Source organism: Euprymna scolopes, chromosome 3 (assembly GCF_053919585.1).
Source record: "Euprymna scolopes isolate OS-2025 chromosome 3, ASM5391958v1, whole genome shotgun sequence".
In the NCBI taxonomy this organism is placed as follows: domain Eukaryota; kingdom Metazoa; phylum Mollusca; class Cephalopoda; order Sepiida; family Sepiolidae; genus Euprymna; species Euprymna scolopes.
In genome coordinates this window covers 95,437,696-95,461,189 of record NC_136484.1, presented here as the reverse complement: position 1 = coordinate 95,461,189, position 23,494 = coordinate 95,437,696, and the positions used below count along the sequence as shown (strand labels likewise).

General features: G+C 33.8%; 1 protein-coding gene across 1 annotated transcript in view; it reads right to left on the bottom strand.

Moving 5' to 3' along the window:
* LOC145261966 (uncharacterized) overlaps positions 1-23,494 on the bottom strand; it is a 620,004-nt gene that overhangs the window by 397,500 nt on the left and 199,010 nt on the right. The window contains exons 10-11 of the mRNA XM_080119795.1: positions 15,715-15,834; positions 2,582-2,707 (exon numbers count right to left, since the gene is read on the bottom strand). Coding sequence (XP_079975921.1) covers positions 2,582-2,707; positions 15,715-15,834 — 246 coding nt within the window. The remainder of the gene's footprint in view (positions 1-2,581; positions 2,708-15,714; positions 15,835-23,494) is intronic.

The following is a 23,494-nucleotide window of genomic DNA, read 5'->3' as shown; positions in this document are numbered from 1 at the left end:
CAAGCCGGAATCACATATAAGGCAATTTATGGTCTTCTATGGAGATATGCCTACCATATCGAAAAGCCATCTCTAATATAGGCACATATTCCATGCTCATGACGATTTTGATCATCAGATTTTGAGTACACTTTAATCGCAGACTCATCGAGGGAAACAGTCGGTTCAATGCCAGTTTTGCATAGAAATAATAGGTCTGGTTTAGTCTTCAGTAATTGGATTTCAATCTATGGAAGGTTTGAACAAAGACTCCTGAAATTAAAGGAGGAGACCTAGTAGTGGGGGTCTACTTTGGGAATTAGGGTTTCTGGGTTTAATCCTGTTTTGCTTCTTGGGATTTATTGAAATATGTGGAAAAGGTCGGCAGAGTTGTTAGAGCAGAGAGAGAGAGAGAGAGAGAGAGAGAGAGAGAGAGAGAGAGAGAGAACGAAGAATGAGTTTTGCAACCATGTAGAAGAAAAGCCGTAACATTGCCTCCTAATTTGGCATCAACAGGCCCCATCAGAAGCTACTGCATGGCCCAGAATCATTCACCAAATGACAATACAGCAGTCCCAATGCTTTATACCTGCTGATAGGACGGCGTCCTTGGGGATTAATCTAAGGTTCTGGTCCCTGATTATCAGACGAATGACGTCAGCCCGAATAAAACGTTTATCTCCAGCAGCTTTATTAGTCATCTGACAAAAAAGATAAAAATAAGAAGGGAAATTTCAAGCGACTGATCGCAAAACCAATGCTGACCAAGTGTATCAATCACATATTTGTACAATAAAAATATTTTTCTATGATTTATTTTAATTTAAAGTTCGCTGCCTCTGTCATCTAATTCAGCAAAATCGCCCGTTTTTCAATCAAATCGATTGTGCTTGCTCTAGTTGGGAACCCATCGCGCTGTCCAAAATATATTGTAGTCTACATTACATTCTAGAGAATTACTGTTGATTTCATAAAATTATTTTATATATATATATATATATATATATATATATATATATATATATATATATATAAACTGAATGTCTGTGTGTGTGTGTGTGTGGTCACGAATAGGCTCCTATATGGTTGACTATTTTAAAAAACTGATTACATATAATGATAAAAGATGTATCGAGACACAGAAATGGGTATGTTTGATCTGGCAGAACGGTGGTTCATTAAAATTGTGGGATCTGCGTTCGCATCTGGTCCACAAAGTATGGAAATAAAACTTTTAAAAATTAAAAAAAAACGGTTACAAGTGTTTTTGATATAGATGTACATAAGAATACTTTGATAAGTATGTTTTAACTTAAATAGGGATGGTATAATAAAATTGTGGGGTCTGCGTTCGCACCTGGCCTCCATAGAATGGAAATAGGCACAAACTTTAATAAAGACTTTTCATATCTATCTGCTTAAGTATACTTTGATAATTATGTTTCAGTTTGAAGAAATATGGTATAATAAAATTATGGGGTGTTCGTTCGCACCTGACCTCCATAGAATGGAAATATGTCATAAAGTTTAACAAGGTTCTTTAATATAGATCCACAGAATATTGTGGTAAGCGTTTCAATGTGAACAAGTATGGTTTAATAAATTATGGGGTTTATCTATTTTATTTTCATCATATTTTGCTTTGGTTTTGATACCCCCAAATTCGAAGCTATCTCTTTACAACCCTTTCCTTTTCATAACCTATCATACTTTCATACATCAAAGTCCATTTTCTGTAGGCTGGTTTTGAACCCAGTCAACGACGGGTACTTTTGTTAGTATATATATATATATATATATATATATATATATATATATATATATATATATATATATATATATATATATATATAATGGCTTGCATTAAAGTTTAAAATGCAAAAGTCAATTGTGCTCTTAACAGAAAAAATTATTTCGAACGCGCCCCTGTCATATCAAAGAACCTACTGTTGATTTTATATGCCTGGCCTTACTGCTTGTGCGGTGATAATGGCTTGAATTTAAGTTTAAAATGAAAATGTCAAGTATCATGGCGCAGCTGTGCTTTAAACGGATACATTCGTTTTGAACGCACCCCTCTCATATCAAAGAACCTACTGTTAATTTTATATGTCGAACTCTTCGTCTTGTGTGGCAATAAAACTTCTTAAATGCACTTGTGATGTTAGGTTGTTAATTCTGATCGAAAGCGCCTATTCCTTTGTTCAGATTATTTCGATTCTTGATTACGATACTTATCGAAGACATTCCGACACAAAACCTATCTAAGAACACTGCCAGGCACATAAAATACTTTCGTGTGAAATTTCATAAAAATCGGTCCAGCCGTTTTCGAGTCCCTGGGGAACGAACTCACGCGCGCGCGCGCACACACACACACACACACAAATTTCCTTTTATATATAATAGAGATAGAGATGTTTGTAAAACTACAGCTTTATGCTGAAATCCATTTTGCTATAAATTCTTTTTTTTTTCGTACAATGTGCATAATATTGATAGAAAGTCTCATTTACACAAGAACGTCGTAATTTAAGTAATTCTTTTGAAAAAAAAAATGAAAGCGAAAAAGTTTCCGTTTTATTTGTTAATCTCTACTCACCTATACACGACTGTTTGTCATATGATAACTTTAAACCAATCGAGTTGCATCGACATTCATAAGAGCCCTCCGTATTCACGCACGTGTCGTCACACATTGTGTCGCTCAGGTCGCATTCGTCAATGTCTGAAATGAAGATGCAATAAAAAACAAAGTCGTAAGCAAATGTTGCATGCAAATACATTCAAACAATAAACAATGTATAAGTTTACAATTTATGCAAATAGAAGAAGAAGAAGAAGAAGAAGAAGAAGAAGAAGAAGAAGAAGAAGACGACGACGACGACGACGACGAAAGAAGGAAAAACCGACAACTTTTTTGAAAATCATTTAAATGTCTCGATGCCTCCGTTCAGTCTCAAGAGACAAAGGATACCCCCTTGTAAAGGTAGTTACGCGAGTAATTATGAGACAAGGATTGCGCAATCCGAAGCCACGCCTCTCCTGAATCGGCACTGCTTGAGTCCAGTTGCAAGGAGAAACCCAGGACGACTGGAAACAATGCCGAGATAAGCGGAGAGCTCATGCAGCAGCTGAAATTCCCAAATTGTCACCCATTTAAGTACAGGATCAACGTTGCTTAACTTCGGTGATCTAACGGGGACTGGTGCGCCAACACACACACACATATATATACATACATATATATATATATATATATATATATATATATATATATATATATATATATATATATTTACCAGTGGTGAAAAAACCGGAGTAGAGTGCTCAATGTGTAGCCAGAGCAGTATATAGGAAATTTATCACTGTGAGTCCAGAATGAGTTTACATATTGTTTCAGCTAGGAGAAAATCCTCAAAAAGAAGAGAAAATATCCTCTCCCTTCCACTCCCCCCTTCTTTTCTAACTCCCCTTCATCTACGATTTTTCCATTCTTATTTGATATTATAACTTAGTCCATCAATGAATTCTGACGATGCTAGTTGGATATTTCCTCTTTTTTTTTGAGGATTTCCCCCTAGCTGAAACAATATGTAAACTCATTCTGGACTCACAGTAATAAATTTCCTATATATATATATATATATATATATATATATATATATATATATGAATTGACTCAATAAGAAGAAATCTGCATGAATTAAAATATAATAAAATATAATATTTATGCATATTTTACGACCCGGCAACGTCAGGCAGCCTGCTAGTTTATATATATATGTGTGTGTGTGTGTGTGTGTGTGTGTGTGTGTGTGTGTGTGTGTGTGTGTGTGTGTGTGTGTGTCATATACAAAGTGAGAACAATGTATTTTTTTTATTTCGACAATTCCAACAAAAATACAAATGTATTTATACGCGAATTCGTTTGGTAAATAACTTTAGCAGATTTCATCCTTTTTATCTTTTGATTTGCGCTTTAGTCATTTTGTTTCTTGCTTCACACAGGCTGACAAGTATGTCTAACAGATTTACTTTGATCTCACTACGCTTTAAAACATTAACCTAAATCTTACTTTAATGAATAAAAGCAGATAATTGACATATTTTAGCGTTCTGTGATGTCTTATTTATTCATAAGAATCACGGGTAATCTATTTGGAATTTATTTCTTTAGCAACTCTATTAAATTAAAACGTTTGGATCTAAAAAAAAAAAAAAAAAAAAAAAAGTGTAAGAAAGCAAAATGGAATTTGGTTTACTTTGCAAATGTTTATATCAGAAAAAAAGTTCATTAAATTTCTGATGACACTTGGAATAATTTCAAGTGGTTTTATTTAATTTTTTCTAAAAGCAATATTTGTATGGCATCAAAGTTTAGTCCTTAAAATATTTATCAATAAAAAATAAAGAAGGGGTAAAGTACATTAAGTCGAAGATACTTTTTCAAAGTTTTCCCCCAGTACAGCTAAGCACAACACATTCAATTCAACTTGGCAGAAACTAAAGCAAACATGCTGAAACTGCCATGTACAGGGGGGGGGGTAAAAATTTAAACAGGATACAGTAATCCGGAACATGTTCTAATTCACCTTGAATTATTGCTTTGTAAATGCATTTACAGGCGGAACGATAAAATTGTCGCCATAGAAAAAACGACAGGATTCCATTTCCGTTTGATGAAACCCAGTTTTCTCTTTTCTTTTTATTTTTTTGCAGACCATCTACTAGTTGGTTAGTTATGTACAAATCCCAAGAACAAAAGGAGCCTTCTATCATGTCTGAAAGTGCCACAATGTTCAACGAGCAAGATTGGAGATGCGCCGCTGTACAACTCGTGCTCTCTACCGATCCAAGTTATGACAATAGGACCATTGCTAGCACCCACAAAATGCATCGCTGGAGTGCCACGTATAACAAGAAGTGCCCAGGTTGATTAAAACAAAGTTTCTGGCCATGGTTATGATCTTTGGTATGGTTTCAAATGAGCACCAAATCATGCCACCTCACATCTTCTAAGTCGGCTTGAAAGTTAATACCAAAGCGTACCTGGATGTACTGAAGAGTGTCGTGATCCCTTAGTGCAATCAGACTCTGGGTGTGACAGCATGACTCAGCGCCGGCCCCCAAGTCCAAAGAGACCCAGGCTTGGCTTCAGAAGGAGTGCTACAATTTTGTACTCTTCTCTCGCAGACCTGTATCAAGGTGGTGATTCAGGCTGAAGGCGGCTACATTGAATAGATGTCAGGTCTACTACATAATCAAGTTTCTATTTATCTGCCTCTCCACGAGGGCAGAGTTAGACAAAAGATCGGTTTTAATGTGGGGAAAATCCAGCTCCCCAGAAAAGGGCATTTTGGAAAGGAACAAAAATCAAAATTGCCTCAATCTAGAAGGTTTTCTCTTCCATTGATCGAGGTCAGAAAAGGCGAAGTGTAGTATCACTACTACACTTTAATCCTAGCCAACAAAGCCAAGGAAGAAACATTTTTTTTTTTGAGAAAAGTTTTAAAATAAATCTGTAATGTTGTTAGGGCGACAATTTTATCATTCCACCTTATATTACTTCTCTTGGAAGTGTACCTAATTTGGCTTTATTTTGGCCTAAGTAAAGTAGTTTCTTGTAGTGTCCTCATAGACCTCTTTCTGGTGCAAGAGTGAATAATAACTCTCCAGGTATTTCATAATGTCTATCGAGTAGATTATAGGTCGAAATGAGATCACTGCATAATCGTCGGCGCTCAAAGAAAGCTTCTTGAGTCAGCTTTATAAGGCATATCCAATAGACCCTGCTCCATTCAAGAAACCAATTCTTGAACTCTCTCCAGATGCTGGATATAATGTATTTGATATTAAGCAGAGGCTTGTACACCATACTCGAACAGTGGTCTAATGAGGAAGACATAAAGAGGGAGAAATGGTAATGAGATAATCCTAGAGAATTCTTAACCACAGTGTCAACGCTGTTGTGCCTCAAGGATCTATTCACAACGCAAACCCCTTTCTGATCTTCAGTAATGATCTTCAAAATCATATTTTGAGAGATCATTTGTTGACATCCACACAGATTACACAACTGTCTATGGCAGCACTTTGAAGAGCATTGGTGATTAAAATCTTGGTGATTCTTCCTTAGCTTGAACATAAGATTTTTATGGTAGTCTTAGATATTCACTCAACTCCACTTCATTCATTCTAATTGACTATCTATAATCCAATTCAGTGCGGCCGTAGCTGAGATTGAACTCACTACACGGGTTTGTAGTGTAATTCAAATCTTGTCAGTAGTTGAATACTTGATTTTTCATCAAAGCTATCAAGGGTATTTTTTTTATTGTGACGCCATCACTAGCTTAAGAGAGTCCCGTTTACCCTCGAGAGAAGGATAGACCACGTGAATGTCTCAACATGGTATTTTACCTCGCGGTACAGACAGTGCCTCGCCTTCCCAAATAGTCATTCATCTGGTACTGGCCAGGCTCAATGTTGCTTAACTTCGGTGATCTGACAAGAACCGGTGTGTCAACGTGATTGTGCCGTACTATCTATCTATAATACTAAGAATATTTTATACAAATTTGAATAATATGTTTATGAATTTTTGAGATGAGAATTAATAATTTGTATTCTTCGGACTACTGTTCTCATCTTGAGTACTATTCTCAGAACGTTTCGGTCGATGTAACCTTCAACCTTCTTCAGGCATATTTTGCCGAATGTGGGAATATTTCTATTGAACCCGTGAAATCTGCATAGAATATCAAGCAGCATCCTTTATTCAATTCACAAAGGAAGCATACTCTCATTCCATTAGTCATGACTTGATAGAAGTCTTAAGCAATTCGCAGTTGTATTCTTAGTGTCACCCACGCTGAGGATTGAACTTTTAACTTCCAGAAAAGTGTCGCTTGGAACTGAATTACCAAGCACTTTATCCGTTACGTCATGAGTAACTTGCTTAAGACTTCTACCCAGTCATGGCTGATGAAATGAGAGTTGCTTATTTTGTGAATTGAATAAAGGGTACTGTTTGGTTTGGTTTGGTTGTTTTGTTTGACGGCATATCAACCCTTTTTGAGCTATTTAATTCAGTTATTTTGGAAAAAAGTTCTTATCCTTCAAGTTCTTTATATCTTCAAATATTTATTTGTAGAGTTTGGTTTGGTTGTTTTGTTTAACTACATATCGCACTTTTCGGGTTATTTAATGCCGAATCCAGTATAGTACATCAACCCCTTTTAGTTATTCATGTTTCATTTAGTTATTTTGTAGAAGGTTTTTTTATTCTTCAAGCTTTTTATCTCTTCAGTCACTAGTTTGTAGTGTTTGGTTTGATTGTTTTTTGTTGTTTTTGTTTTCTGCCTTACAGAACATGAATGAGTTTTGCAATGAGAGTAGTAAAAGGCTTATAGTAATTAATTTTTGGTAAATTTTAGATGAGGAAACCAGTCGGAAAGTGAGGGAGAAGGAAAGAGAAAAAGAAAAATGGGAAAAAGTAGGGCTGTTGTTTTTGCTTTCGGTTTTGCAGAACATAATTAAGTTTTGCAAAAGGCAATGGAAAAACAAAAAACATCAATGTTAGGTGCATTTTATCTCAGGAAGCCAATATCTTCAGATAGCCTGATTTGGTAGCACCACGGTACTGTTTGAAATTCCTTGCAGATTCCATAAGTTTGACAGAAAGATTCCCAAATTCAACAAGATACAAGATTTGGGGATTAAATCCAAAAATTCAGTATCCAAAGTTAAGATGCCAGAAGAGGATTTGGGTTTAGCTAAATATGGAATAGAAGCATAAAACGAAACCATATGAAAGCACTTCTTGTTTTATTATAAAGCAATAAAAAATAATAATAAACTTTTATCTTTTTTTACATTTTTTTTTAATATTTAAAATATATTCATATGGAAATATTTTATTTCAAAAAAGTAATCCAAACTTTCATAGTTTACATCTATATATATTTTTTTTTAAAGAAGGAAATAATTAAAACAATTATTGTTTTACATTTCAGTAAATAAAGTTTTCTTTTAATATATATTTTTTAATTCTTAGATAGAATGTCTTTCCCAAATTTTATCTCATAATTTTATCATAAATAATGTATCAGAAAACAAAGTAGTTACCTTCAATTGAATTACGAAATCAAAATCGAAGTTTATTATCTTTTTTTATTGCTTCATGATAGCACAAGAAGTGTTTAAGCTAAATAATTTTTAAAAAGTAAATGATTTCCATGTGGTTTCGTATTTCTTAAAATGCTTAATGACTTGCGTTTTGCTTCATATTTTAGCAAAATCATGTCCACTTCCGGCGTCTTAACTTTGAATGCTGAATTTTTTGGATTTAACAGATTTTAGCATGAAGCCACTTGATGTAAGGAGCTGAAAAAGAAATACTACTTCAATGTTAAAAACTAATCAAAGATAAATGTTCTATGGATTGATTCCGACCCAGAAAACTGCAATTCTTCATCCTTTGTCAGAAACGTCACTCATGGAACGTGAAAACTAAAGAAATAAATTGTTATTTGCTACTTTCATGGGTTAAATAAAGGATTCTGTTCGAAATTCCATAGGAAAGATTCATGAGTTTGACAAGGTACGTCGGCGAAAATATTGTGAAAATAACACACAAAATGAGAACAGTGGTCTGAATAATCACAAATTGGAATAACTCCATAATTTTAAAAACAAATGCGTAAATAAAATTCATGTTTTTCTCCAACTAGCAAGAATTCCAGGAAGTCGGTGGTCTCTTAGATTTTGTCTTGTTTATCAACCATTCAGAACAACGGTTAACATGTTTACTAATGATCCAAGAGGTCAGCATTCAAGACTCAAAAATGAAACTTGATGGCCTTTTGCTAAAGCAGCATTAGAAGATGGGGATTAAAGATAAGTGGATCAATTCAGGATAAAGTGTAGCGTCCTCCCCTATATCTTGGTTCAATAGCCAATGAAAAACGACTTTTGGACTATGGTTAATCCATTTCTATTTTTTTTTTTTTTTTACTAGCTTACTTTGCTAGCTTGCTATTGCTTTATAAGTATTTTTTTAATGGAAATTTTTACAAACAAGGCATGAAGTCACTTAATGTAAGAAGTTGAAAAGAAATACTATATGGATCGATTCCGACCCCCAAAAATTGCAATTCTTCACCCTTTGTCAGAAATATCGCTCATGGAACGTGAAAACTAAAGACCTAAATAAGGGAAGCGAAGATTACTGCCAAAAGTAAACTCAAAGTCTATTTTCTACTCTCTTCAATTGCAGTAAATCATAGAATTATCTACACATTATCTACATCAAAAGAAAGACTCATAAAAGATTGAATTACTTTTGGGAAAAATCAAAATATAAACGTTGATAACTTAAGAATCAAATAAATATGAGTCGTATCTGCCAAGAATTAAACAGAATTTATATATAAGAGACTAACAATAAATTCAATTTATTGACCAAATGGCCTTTTAAATTTTAAAGATCAAGATAAAAACAACTCATTGATTTTACGATTATCCTTTTTTACTACCTCGTAAAAACGAAATAAAACATTTTAATACTGTGCGTTTTAATTACAAACAGAAGGTATTCATTGATCGAACCAACATTTGATTATATACAGAAAATGATTTATCAGTTAATATATAGCGTCCCAAATTACAGTTTTATTGAAATAAATTAAAATTTGGGACGCTCAAAAATCTTGTGACTGCTGAATATTGCTAAACATCAAAGCTTTATAAAATTATATCTTATATATAATTAGAGATTTTTGTCTGTCTGTCCGTCCATCACAATTTTTTTAAAGACATAATAAATACATTGTGAAATTTATGTTTCAGAATTTTTTTTAGATAATTGGTTATTCGTATTATTTGGATTCTTCGGACTACTGTTCTCATCTTGAGTGTTATTTTCACAACGCCTTTTACAGTGGTTAGAGTACTTAGAAAAATCAATAGTAAAAGTGATAATCTCCTTAAGTTTGAAGGTTCAAGGATTAGTGTTAACAACCTAAAAATACAATTGCGAATTACTTAGGACTTCTTTCAAATCATGGCTGATGGAACGAGGGCATACTACCCTTGTGAAGTAAATAAACGGTTCTGTTCGAAATTCCGTTCGAATTCCAGAGTTTAACAAAATACATCTGAAGAAGGTCGGAGGTTACACTGACTGAAATATTGTGAAAATGACATTCAAGATAAGAACAGTCGTTCAAAGAATTCAAATGATACCAACTGTGGAATTTCTCTGATATCGAAATAACTTAACTACTTCCAGAAAAAAATATTGTATTAACAGTTGTTATGCACAAGCACGATTAAATGTTATACACGAGCATGATTAAATGTTGTACAACAGTCAGTTAAAATGCGTGATGACAAAGATTCACCCCTTCCTTGATTAGATTTTATTAGATCGGTGAAAAGCGAGTCATTCATATACCCACACTTTAAACGTTAGTGGAAACGACGCAGACAAACAGCCCCATTCACCCCTCCTTGTCACGTCACATATATCTTTATCCCCTTACCGTCTCCATATCCATTAATCAGCTCAATGGAGATAACTGCACAAGAGAATAGGCAAATAGGCTTATATATTTCTCAATATAGCAGAAAAGGGCAGACACTTGAAAAAACATGGTTACTGCAAATCAAGGAATGAACGTGTTACCGCGAATCTCAAAGAACTATTAAAATTCCGGGAAGTTTAGAAGTGGACGATGACTTCTCTTGAATATTTTGTTTCTGTTGAATCTTTTATTTTATTCGGATTATACCTTTTCTAAGAGATAAGTATACTATGATTATTGATGCCTCCCCCCTCACCTTTTTATCTCGATCCTGTGAACTCCCATAAATAGTCAAACTAAAATCTTCAAACATTTGTTTTCGGTTGAGCATATATTATTTGATAAAGAAAAGAAAAATAGAGAAAAGAAAGACATTGTTTTTTTTATTATTTGCGGACTATTATTCTCATCTTTTAGTTTCACCAAGTTTTGGTCAATTATTCCTCAAGCCTTCATCGGGTAGTAAACTGCGACAGGATAGCAATGCTGAGTCTCTTAACTGCATCCTCAGTAATTACTACCCTCCATAGTTGTTCTCACCACGGTTTGACCAACTAAACTTTTTTTTGCCTACAATTATATTTACAATACATATTTCCTTTAATAATATTCCGTAATATTTTTTCCCAGAACAAATCATTAGAAAATATACACAATTATTTGGAAGCTAAACCTTTCATTATATATATGAAATGCGTCGATATTTCACCACAGTACATTCCTTTTTGCCACAGGCGCTAGTGTCCGCTATTATACTGGGCCAACAGTGGCTTCCACTAAGAACAGTAGCTTGTTTTTTTTTTACAGGTGGGGTGGGAGTGCATAATTTCACCATGCCACGCCAGTACACGGGTCCTATTAGCTGCATAATAAAATAGTTGATGTATTTATAAATACATACGTATAATCTTATTGTTATGTCCGGTCATTTTTTTCTTGTCTTGTCGAATAGTGCTCTGGGTTATTTCATGACGGTACTGATCAAAGAACCTTAGATTACCTTGCCATTTGGGTGGTAACATTCCACAACCGGCATATTACATTTTTTCTTTTCTTAACACGATGCTTATCTATCTAGAAAAGTGAAAATGTTTGCGTGCGTTAGTGTGTGTGTGTGTGTGTGTGTACATTTCCCTACCAAATAATTGTCAATTTTCAGTCTACAAACTCAAGATTTGACATAATGGGTACTGAGATTTGGGAAAATCTTTTTAATCGGTTTTCGGCCAAATATTTGGCTGTTAAAGAGTCAAAGTTCAACGATTTGATCTTTAAGAACTCTACCAAACTCCTCCACCCCAATTTTCGGTCTAAACACTTGAAATTTTAGATATAGATTCCTTGGACACGTATCTAACTTTATAATTTGATTTGAGCCCAAAACAATAAATGCTAAGTGGTCAAAATTGGGGTCAAAGGTTTTTTAAAAAATTGATCTCTACGGTCTATACTAAATTACTCAGCTAATTTTTGGTCTAAACATTTGAAATTTTACATAAAGTGTATTCAGACATAGGGCAAGCTTTTTAATCGGTTTTTGCTAAAAATTTGGCTTCCAAGGGATCAAAGTTGATAAGATTTTACCTTTGCGATCTATTAAGCCAGTTTGGGGTCTAAACATTTGAAATTTTATATAAAGGGTATTCAGACATGTAGCAAGCTTTTTAATCAGTTTTGGGGCGAAAATTTGGCTGCCGAGAGGTCAAAGGTGGCAGAGTTCACTTTTACCGAACTCCTCCGCCAATTTTTTGGTCTAAATACTTGAAATTTTAGATGAGGTTACTTGGACATGGGTTAAACATTTTAATTTGAGGCAAAAACAATAAATGTTAAGGAGTCAAAATTGGAGTCAAAGTTTTTAAAAATTCGACTTCTGCAGTCTCTACCAACTTTTCTCCACGGTAGTTAAGGAAGCCTATTATATAGAAAGGCATTACCGTACATATTCACACTTTTTAAGATATACATATGCACAGTAAGTTAGAACAGTACATAGGTCCCAAGCAAAACCGGGCTGAACTGCTATTATTTCTATAAAAGTGAAAATGTCTGTCTGTGTGTGTGTGTGTGTCTATACATTTCCTAACCAAATAACTCTGCCAATTTTCAGTCTAGAGACTCGAGATTTGGGATAAGGGGTATCGAGATTTGGGAAAATCTTTTAATCAGTTTTTGGCCAGAAGTTTGGCTGTCAAAGGGGTCAAAGTTCAACGATTTGACCTTTGAAAACTCTACCAAACTCCTCCGCCAATTTTGGATCTAAACACTTGACATTTTAAATGTAGTGTTACTTGGACATGGATCAAACTTTTTAATTTGATTTGAGCCCCCCCCCCAAAAAAAAAATGTTAAGAGGGTCAAAATTAGGGTCAAAGTTTAAAAAAATTGACCTCTGTGGTCTCTACCAAATTACTCAGCTAATTTCTGGTTTAAGCATTTGAAATTTTACATAAAGGGTATTCAGAGATAGGGCAAGATTTTTAATTGGTTCTGGGTCGAAACTTTCAGCTGCCAAGAGGTTAGAGTTTAAAAGATTTGACCTTTGCGGTGTCCAGTAAACTACTCAGCCAATTAGGGGTCTAAGCATTTGGAATTTATACATAATGGGTATTCAGACATGCAGTAAGCATTTTAATCAGTTTGGGTGCGAAAATTTGGCTGCCAAAAGGTCAAAGTTGAAAGAGTTGACCTTTGCAGATTCTACCAAATTCCTCTTCCAGTTTTGGGTCTAAAGACTTAACATTTTAAATGTAGGTAACTTGGACATGGGTAAAACATTTTACTTTGATTGGAGACCAAAATAATAAATGTTAAGGATTCAAAATTGGGGTCAAAGTTTTAAAAAAATGACCTCTGCAGTCTCTACGAAATTGCTTAGACAAGTTTTGGTCTAAACATTTGAAATCTTACATAAAGTGTATTCACACGTAGGGAAAGTCATGAGCAGTACATAGGGCCCGAGCAAAGCCGGGCTGAACTGCGAGTTCAGATATAAATTCCAATTTGGAATCCTCGATTGAGGGAGAGGGTGTATCGTAACACAGTAAATAAATAAAGCATGACCAGAAATAGAAATCAAAACCTTGAGATCTTCAGTATGACATTCTACCAACTGAGCTGTTTCACTTTTTCATAAATAGAGCTTAAAACATTATCAAAGTAATTATAATTTTGGTGTGACGTCATAGATTTATGACGCAACATGATGTTTCAAATTATTTTAATAGTTCAAAACAATTTATTTTGCCTTAACTACGTATAAAGCAATTGATTATGGATTAGGATTGGGACTTGTAGAGCTTATAATTTTAGTAAAGTAAAAACAAATCACTCCAAAACTAATAAACCGATCATTATGAATTTCGGAACACAGTTGATGCACGCAAGGGTCGTAATGTAGACTATATGAGTTGAATTTAGTTTTATGCCATGGGGTAAAAAGGAAAAGGAAATCCTTTTGTGAAAATTCAGATACTTCTACGTTTCACAAAATTTTAACAATCAGGAGTTGGTATCAATTAATAAATATTATCCAAGTCGGTAGTACTTTGTAAACAGTAGCCTGAGATGTCAGAAAATTTCTGTTTCTATGTCTATCCTTGTGGTTATGTCACTAATAAGGGTGATGGAGGTAAACGTTTCATCTGGGTTGACGTCACCCGCCTGATAGTCAGGGACCTGAATCTTGGATTAACCACTAAGGAGGCTGTCCTATCAGCAGGTGCAAAGTACCGGGGCTGCTGTATTGCCATTTGGTGAATGGATTCTGGACCATACAGTATTTTCTGGTAGGGCCTCTCGATGCCATACTAGTGGGTAATTGTTACGGCTTTACCTTATCATGTGCCACAAAAAAAAAAAAAAAACTTAGGAAGACTGGATCTTCTAGGACTACCCAGAACTAAACTTCAGTCCGACAGATGCAAGGTCATTTCCTACTAAAAAATGTCCAAGACTTAGACTGATTGCCGACGACGTATCCTCGACTGGTGTAAATATAACCTACTCAAGCTGACCCAGATAAGTATTCTTCTAATTAGTTTTTATTTGCATTTACTGACTAGCAGAGGCACCCGGCATTGCTCAATATTAAGCTTAACATAAAGTTCCTTTTAAAGAAAATGAAATTAAAAAAAAAAACGGAAAGAAACTGAGACATGTGCATGCAAGAATTATATTTTTTCTAAACAGTTTGCTTTTCGTAAGTAAAAAATATATATACTTGAGCTGAGATTGAAACCAAAGCCTAAAGACAGAGAGCAAGTATGATAACGATTAGGCTAGCTTGCCACATATTTAGAAAGTGTTTTCAAACATACTTATTTTTAACATAAAGAAGCTGTCATGTGAACGATTCGTGCATGCGCAGTTATAAAACAGTTGACAAACAGACAAAAGTCCAATGACCCCCCCCCCAATGCCAAATTTTTACCCTTTAGCAGCTCTTTTTCCAGATGAAAACTGATTAAAAAGTTTTCCAAATGTCTGAATACCCTATATACCAAATTTCAAGTCTGCAGATAAAACTTTGTTGAGTATATAGGTTAAAAGCTGTCCACACACACACACATTCTCACTTTTATATATACTAGCAGGCCGCCCGGCGTTGCCCGGTAGTAAAATACGTAAAGATGTTATATTTTGATTCATACAGAAACTGAGACGTGTGTGTAAGCGAGTATAATATTTTTTTCTAAACAGTCCACGTCTTGTAAGTAAAAAAAAATACTCAAGCTGGGATCGAAACTAAAACCTAAACCAAAACCTAAAGACAGTGAGTCAAGTACGATAACCATTCGGCCAGCATGACATGCCCTTTAAATTAGTTTTTTAAACCGACTGATGCTTAACATAAGGAATCTGTAATGTGAACCATTCATGCATGCACAATCGTGAAACAGTAAACAGAGAAAAGTTCAATGACTCCTACGTACCACTTGGTCAATTCTGACACCTTAGAAGCCCTTTTTCTGGGTGCAACCTATGAAAAAGTTTTCCACATATCTGAAATACCTATATCCCAAATTTCAAATCTATAGATTCAAAATTTGTTGAACATATAGGTTGTGAACTGTCCTCACACGCACGTTCTCATTTTGATAGATATATAGATCATCATTTATATTTTGATAAGAAACTATCTTACCTGTGCAGTTTTTCTGGTTGGCGTCTAGCTTATAACCTTCCGGGCAAATACACCGAGCGCTTCCATTTGTGTTTAGACAATCGTATTCGCATCCGAATCCATCAAAGCATTCGTTAAGATCTGCAAGAAATAACTTCTGAGATTAAATCTGAAAGAGACTTACATGATGCCTTCGCTACGGATATTTTTTTTTATTTTTTATTTTTTTTGTTACAAAGTCGATCTTGCCTCAGTCTTTCGGTAAACGATCCTTCCATAACTCACCTCTTTTGTCTGAAAAAGAAATCAATAATAGATTTGTTAATGGACTGATGAATTAATGGACGACTGTTTTTAAAAACGATAGACTGAAAAATTAATGACAATCAATTTTTGTTCGAGAATTCCACCTAATATCCACCTAAGTTTGGTTGCATTTCTATAAGTTACAAGAAGTGTGTGTGTGTAATATATATATATATATATATATATATATATATATATAATTTAAAGGAGATTAGACTAATAGTCTAAAGAGCTAAGTGTATTTTAATGTAACAGTGAAATTACTAGTTTAATTAAAATACAGGAAATGCTCGTTGTAATTTGTAATTTAGATAGCTCGATAGTTAAATGTCCTAGAGCTAATTCAATATTAAGTAATGTGATTTACAATTTAAAAATTTTAAAAAATTTTTAAAAATTTTTTAAATTTAAAAATCAAATTTTAATTAAATTAAAAATCAGTTTCATAAGAAGGAACAACAACAAAGTCAATTATCTGTACGATCGTTTCGGAAATCCGTGCTTTTTATTTGTGGTATACATGAAGTTATGTAGAACAATTATATATAGTTTTTTTTGGTAAGCACGGTCTCCTCATCAGCAAATTTAGGAGGATTTTTATTGAATTTAAAAGACACCATAAATAAACCTAGCATTAAAAGTAAGGCAGATGTATCTGAAAAAATTGAAATAAAAGGTTTGGATTTAAAATTTATAAGAAAATTAATATAGGTTAGAGATAGAAATGAGTAGGAAAAAATATATTTTTGAATTTACATAATAAATTTGATTTAAAAATATATAGAGATAGTTACCTTTTAGTTTTTCTTTGAAATCAGGAACTGTGTTTAAAGTAGTCATTTAGATGTTTGCTATAGCTTTTTATTTTATTGAATGATGAATTTTAAAAGGGCGACGCTCGTGCAGTAAATTGTTTCCGTTAGCGTATTTTGATTTAAAGACGCTACAGTTAATATATATAGAGAGAATATTTATTTTGCAAGTTTTTAAGGGGAGATAATTGTCATGTGTTATTGACTTAATTTATTATTTATTTTACGGGTCTAAGGGAGGTAATTGGTGTAACTTAATTTATTAAAAAAAATTTTATTTTAATTTTTAAATTGTAAATCACATTACTTAATATATATATATATATATGGACGAGTAATGAAAGTGAAAATTATTCATATTTTAACCAAAAAATGAATACTTACTTGAAAAAATAAAAGAATTATTCAATCTTAATGAAATTTTCAGTGTTTATTAATTAACTAAATAAATTAATTAACTAGTAGGAAGATCCGGCGTTGCTCGGGATCGAATGAGAATTACTACCATGTACTTTTTTCGCTATGCTCATAACCTGATATTTCTTTCTTTGCTTTGTTTTTTTTTTTTTAGATATTCCCCTTCTCCCATTTCGCTCCCTAACAAAGTTGGAAGCTGCTAAAATGTTGGCAAACTTTCTCAATCAGTCTCTTGTACATATGAATTAAGTATTATTAGAATCAGATATACATATTTGGACTTTTAAGGGATGTTTTGTCTCAATGGGTCACGGGCACGTATATATTCAATGCAGAAAAGATAATTTAGAGATTTGCCATCCCTGAAGAATTTTATATATACGATATAAATTTAATCAAAATATGTCATTCACATGAAGTTTAAAAAAAAAAAAAATTCAAGCCCTCATTCTCCGGTCGGGATGCTTTAGATTAACAAAGCACCCAGTCAGAGATTCGTGACCACTTCCATTGTCTTACCCATTAAATTTTACATAAGAATAAACTTTTAGATTTTATGGAAATTCTCTAATACTGAAATTATTTTCGTGTTAATAGAATAAATACTTTATATTAGCATCCATTTATTAATTAACTAGCAGTGGGGAGGGTGACTTTGCCGGTTGTAAAATACGTTTAAATATATTTTTATTCATGCAGAATTATTATTTATTATTATAGAGCCAATTTTCTCTCTAATATTATATTCTAACAAATATATAATATATAGTAGTGATTTCTAAAGTAGAAAATGATTTGGGTGCCATCAGCTACAATCGAAACCAAAATATTTAGTGCTCCAGACGTGTTCCCTTATTTAGTGCTCAAAACGCACCCTCTACCATTTTAACTTAACCCAATGGACAGATAAGAAAATTTTAAACCACTTTTATCTATGATTAGTTGTATGCGCAAACAAATACAAATATGTTGGCAGGCTGAAATGAACATTTCGCATTTCAACTTCTGCCGACTTCTGTATCAGTTATTCTTCCATCCATCCAGAGATTTACTCCTTATAAACGAGTGTTGGTGTACGATTGCCATTTCCTGTTAGTTTTAGTGCTTGTGACTAGTAGTTTAAGAGTGTATCGGTTGAATATTTACACACATACAAACAGACACACACACATCTACTGTTTTATTTATATAAATATTGATAATTCCATTAAGATCGGAAAATTCTTGGAGTTTTTAGTGGATTTATTTATTTATTTATTTATTTCAATCGGGATGGAATTTCGTGAGTTGTTGCCTCTGATCCTGTTGTCCCTCTTTACATCAGAAGCATCATGATACATGGCAGTGAATATTGCTCTCTCTCTCTCTCTTTCTCTCTCTCTCTCTCTCTCTCTCTCTCGTCCAACTGCAGCACAATGACACATCCATGATCAGATAGATTTGCAATGTTAAATCTGATTGGTCCGAACATATTAAGTCAGTGGATTTGCGGAGAGCACTACACTTGCCTAGCATGGAGGTTATCCTAATGATGAATCGATTACACTGGTATAGTCATGCGGGACGTTCATCCTCCTGGATAAACCATTGCAGATGCATGAATGCTCTAAATCACAGGAAAATTGGTTGGCCAAGGAAAACTTGGAAGCTAGTGATTAGACAAGGCAGCGCCGAGTAGAATTTGGAAGACATCTGACCTGTTGAACAGTGGGAATTTAGTTTTTGGTAAAAACAAATTAATTTCACTTTCATTGTCCGTCTTGACATACTTTTTGTTATGTGTTTTGAAAAAAGGGTGTGTTGTCTGGTTAGTTCTCTTGCATTCTTCCGTTAATATGAAGCCATTTATAAAATGCAATCTAATTCCATGCACCATTCCATTGCATGACTCATGCTGCTTGAAATATTGAACAGTACAAAACGTGATGACAAGAAAAGCATTACACCAAACATAATTACTTTTTTTTCTTAATTTGAAAGAAGAAAAAGGTACAAATCTTTATTTCATACTTTCGTAACAAATGTGTTATCTTATGCCAATAATCACAGCATGTCCAAGAAGTCTTCAGAACATTTCAAGTCCTTAAGTTAAATTTACGAATCGTAGCAAGAAGAAACTGGTATAATTTTAAAGTTTTTTTTTCTAATGCTAATGATTGTACATGTGAAGGTGTTCATCTTCCTTCTCATGGCGCAAAGATGTGACACAAGGTAAGGAAAGTGGGATTTGAAAAGCCAGTGTCCAAGAGGAAGAATATTCTGGCCTGTAAAAAATGACTAGGCAGTCCCGTCGGCCTTCCCAGATAATAGCGCTTCAGGCGATTATTAATTAAAAAAAAAAAAAACTTTTCTCAAAAGGGTGAGAAGGCAAAGCCTGGGAAGATGAACTTCCTAGAACTTCACAGGACCATACGGACTATACCTCAGTCAATAGGTAACAAGCCATCTTAACAATGGCATAAACTGAGCTTCAATCTATGCCCCCCCTCGCCAAACCTTCACAAGAAACACTAGACTAGCTGAAAACATTATCAATAATTTTCCCCACTCTTTATCTGTGCCTAAACCTAAACATAGATTCCATGATCAAAACTTCTTTCTTAGAACTGCACGCCTGTGGAATTGTCTTCCATTTTCCTGCTTTCCAGCTGTCTATAATATGGTTGTCTTCAAGTCCAACGTGAACAAGTTTCTGATGAGCCGTTCCACTTAAGTTAACAAATTTACCGAACTTCCATTACTATCGATTACTATATTGTCCTTTTGACTACTCTACACTCTTTAACCCTTATCCTTGAGTGGCCTATTGGCCTTGATAAGTGGTACCGCCTATGTAAGAAAAAAAAAAAAAAAAAACTCTAGTGACTTTGGGTTCGAGGGAAAAACTCCCGGCGAGGCGGGTTTTTATATCCTTAATAGTTTTCAAGATATTTAGAGTTAAAATGTGTTGACGACTTCTGGAACATTCTGTATTTTCGGAAAACTCTCTTTAGAATATATTTTGAATTTCAATCAGTAGTTTATCTATAATACAAAAGAAATAATACATACCAGATTCTTTATGCCGGATACCAGTTGATGAAGAAGTAATATGGCTGAAGCCTTCATAATTTATTCTTGATCAAAAAAAAGTTTCTTTGGTACCTTTTCACATTGTAAAAAATTATACCACAATTTCCAATTCTTATGTTATACAACATGTCAGCATCATGGTTATTTGTACAACGAAATAAATGTTACCATCGGAAAGCATAAAAATATGTATGTAGATATTTTTACAGAAAAAGGCGTTTGCAATGTGGTGTGAACAAGATGGGTGAAAGAGGAAATGAATGAAAATAAGTTGAGAGAGATGATAATAAACGATATTTATCTTCAATAAAAAAAATTATTTTATATATCTTTCACTTACTGTTGTTTCAAGTCTAGTAAGATAGAAAATGTATGTGTTGATACTTCGAGAGAAACATTCCCCTTTTCAGAACAAAGATTCATTCAGAAACGTCTAAAAGGTTGCTGTTGCATTGATATTTATTGAAGACGTACAAAACTTGTCTTAATCAAAATGCTAAAATGATTGTTTGGGAATTGCATTGATGAAAATAAATTTTAAAAAAACAACAAATAAGCGAATAAATAATAAAAATAAAAACTTTGGTTAGTTATTTAATGTTCACATACAAAAATGTCCCAAATAATCTGCAACCATGCAACTCACCTCTGACCTTTCACCTTTCCAAGGTGAAATGTTTTAAAATATATAAAAAGAAAATGGTGCAGTGCACAGTGAAATGCAATGAGTCTTTTTGTGTTAGCGATAAAGACTGAGCTACCGTTAAATGTTTGTTTGCCGCCATTAGTTCCACTCACCATGACCTTTCTTCCTGACCAAATTTGGTGAATCAAGGAAGAAGTGTCTGACGGGATCAACCGGTTTATGGACACGTCTCCTCCAGCCAACTGGCATGTTTCGCCAATTATGAATAACTTTAAAATTTTGAAAAGCAAATAGAAATAGCAGAAAGTTAAGAATAAGTTGATGTTCCAAAAAAAGAGAAAAAAAAATATTATGATAACAAAAAATGGATACATTCTTTTCTATTAAAATAAGATCCTAGCTACATGGTTAGGGCCACATTTTACTACAGGCTCATATAGTCTGTAGCTTGAGGCCTAAACTTGAGGGCCTCTGCATTTCTGAATAAATCGTTTCATAAAACGAAATCACGTCAATATGACAATCTCATTAATTTTTGTTGATTTATTATTAAAATTGTTTTATGAGCAAAGACGAGGGGGCTTTATTTTAATTACTTATAACAAAAAATAAAAGGAAAAAAAATTATTTTCAATTTAATGATTTGGTTTTCAGTAAATAGTAAAATGGTAGTATTTCTTAAACAGTAAGTTTTATCTATTTAATAAAAGTTAACGTACATGTGTCCGGGTCAGTTTAATAATCACGCATGCAAATTTATGTTTATAAACAAAGAAGGGAGGCTGAATAATTATCTTAATAATAACTGATAGCAATAAAGACAAAGTATAATCACGCATACATATTTAAGTTTTATGACCAAAGAAGAGGGGGCTTAATGTGAATAACAAATAGTAAAAAAAGAAAAAAAAAAAAAAATTATTTCAGTTTTAATAGACACGAAAAAATTTCCGTTTTTCTTAATAGTTTTTGATGCTTCGTTTACAGATCCAGAAGAGAGAGAGAGAGAAGGGAGAATTAGTTGTTGCTTTTTTTTTAAGTAAAACCTATCTTGCATATACATATATATATATACATATATATATATATATATATATATATATATAAAATATATTTTAGTCATCGACATACAGACCTGTTTCGTTGTTTCACAACTCATCAGTGCCGCTAGACTAACACCTCTCCCAAGCCGAGGATCGACCCTAGAACCGTCGTGATGACAGTCGGCAGTCCTACCCCTTGACTACGGAATCGGTGGCCGAAATTAACCTGTCCGAACGATTATTTAAATAAACATTCGTTCGCTACTCGTAGAGGGCTCAAACGTTTGTTTGTAAACAAATCGCGAGCTTCGCATTATTTCAGCTAAATTAAGTAGCGAGTAAGATAATTTACGAGAGTGCTCTACCAAAGAGGGGAGCTTTATAAAATATATTTTAGTCATCGACATACAGACCTGTTTCGTTGTTTCACAACTCATCAGTGCCGCAAGACTAACACCTCTCCCAAGCCTGCTACTATATATATATATATATATATATATAGTAGCAGGGAGACGCGACGTTATAAAAATATCAATAAATAATGGCATCACTAAAAGGTTTCAAATGCAAAAGTAAAAAATCATGGTTCAATTGTGTTCTAAGCAGAAACATTCATTTCGAACGCGCCCCTGTCTTATCAAAGGACCAACCATTTTTTACATAATCACTTGAATTAAAGTTAAGCGTACAAAAGTCAAGTATCATGGTTCATTTTTGCTCTCAAATGAAACTCGTTTCAAAACCGCGCTTGTCTTATAACAGAATCTACAGTTGATTTTATAGGCTGGACCTTTCTGTTTGTGCGGTGATAAAACTTCCTACAGAACCTGGAGACTTCGAAAGTATGGCCGCATTGAAAGAATGAATGAGAGTTCGTGAAAAGAAACTAAAAGAACAGGAAATTGTATTACAATGAGTTATTAAAACTCTCTATATAAATATTTCAATATATAAAGAAATTAAAACATACATTTTTTTTCCAAAATCACTGGATTCGATATTATATAAGCCGAATCGTTGCGGAAATATGCCTACAGTTTGATCTGGTGTCTATTGTATATGATGTTTGTAAGCTTCACATAAACGACGTCAAGGGCTTCTATGATAAGGTCATAATTACTGATGTCGGTAATTATTGTTAAAAAATTCCACAGGCATGCTATTTATGAGAGCAATGTACTTATTCTGTACGGCACAATTGCGTTGACACACTAGTTCTCATCAGATCACCGAAGTTAAGCAACGCTGAACCTGGCCAGTACCAGATGAGTGACCATTTCGGAAGGCTAGGCGTTGTATGTACTTTCTGGGAAGGCTGGGCTTGGGGCCAGCACCCTCATCATGAAAAAAAAACTCGCTACAAAAGCATCTACAAAGGCTATGGATGTAGTTATTCTAGTGGATAGTGTGATTGCAAGGATGGATGGAATAAGTTCATGGAAGTCTGCCATTACTAACCAGCAGAGGGTTATCACTGTCGACAAGAAGATAAGTCTACTAAGCAT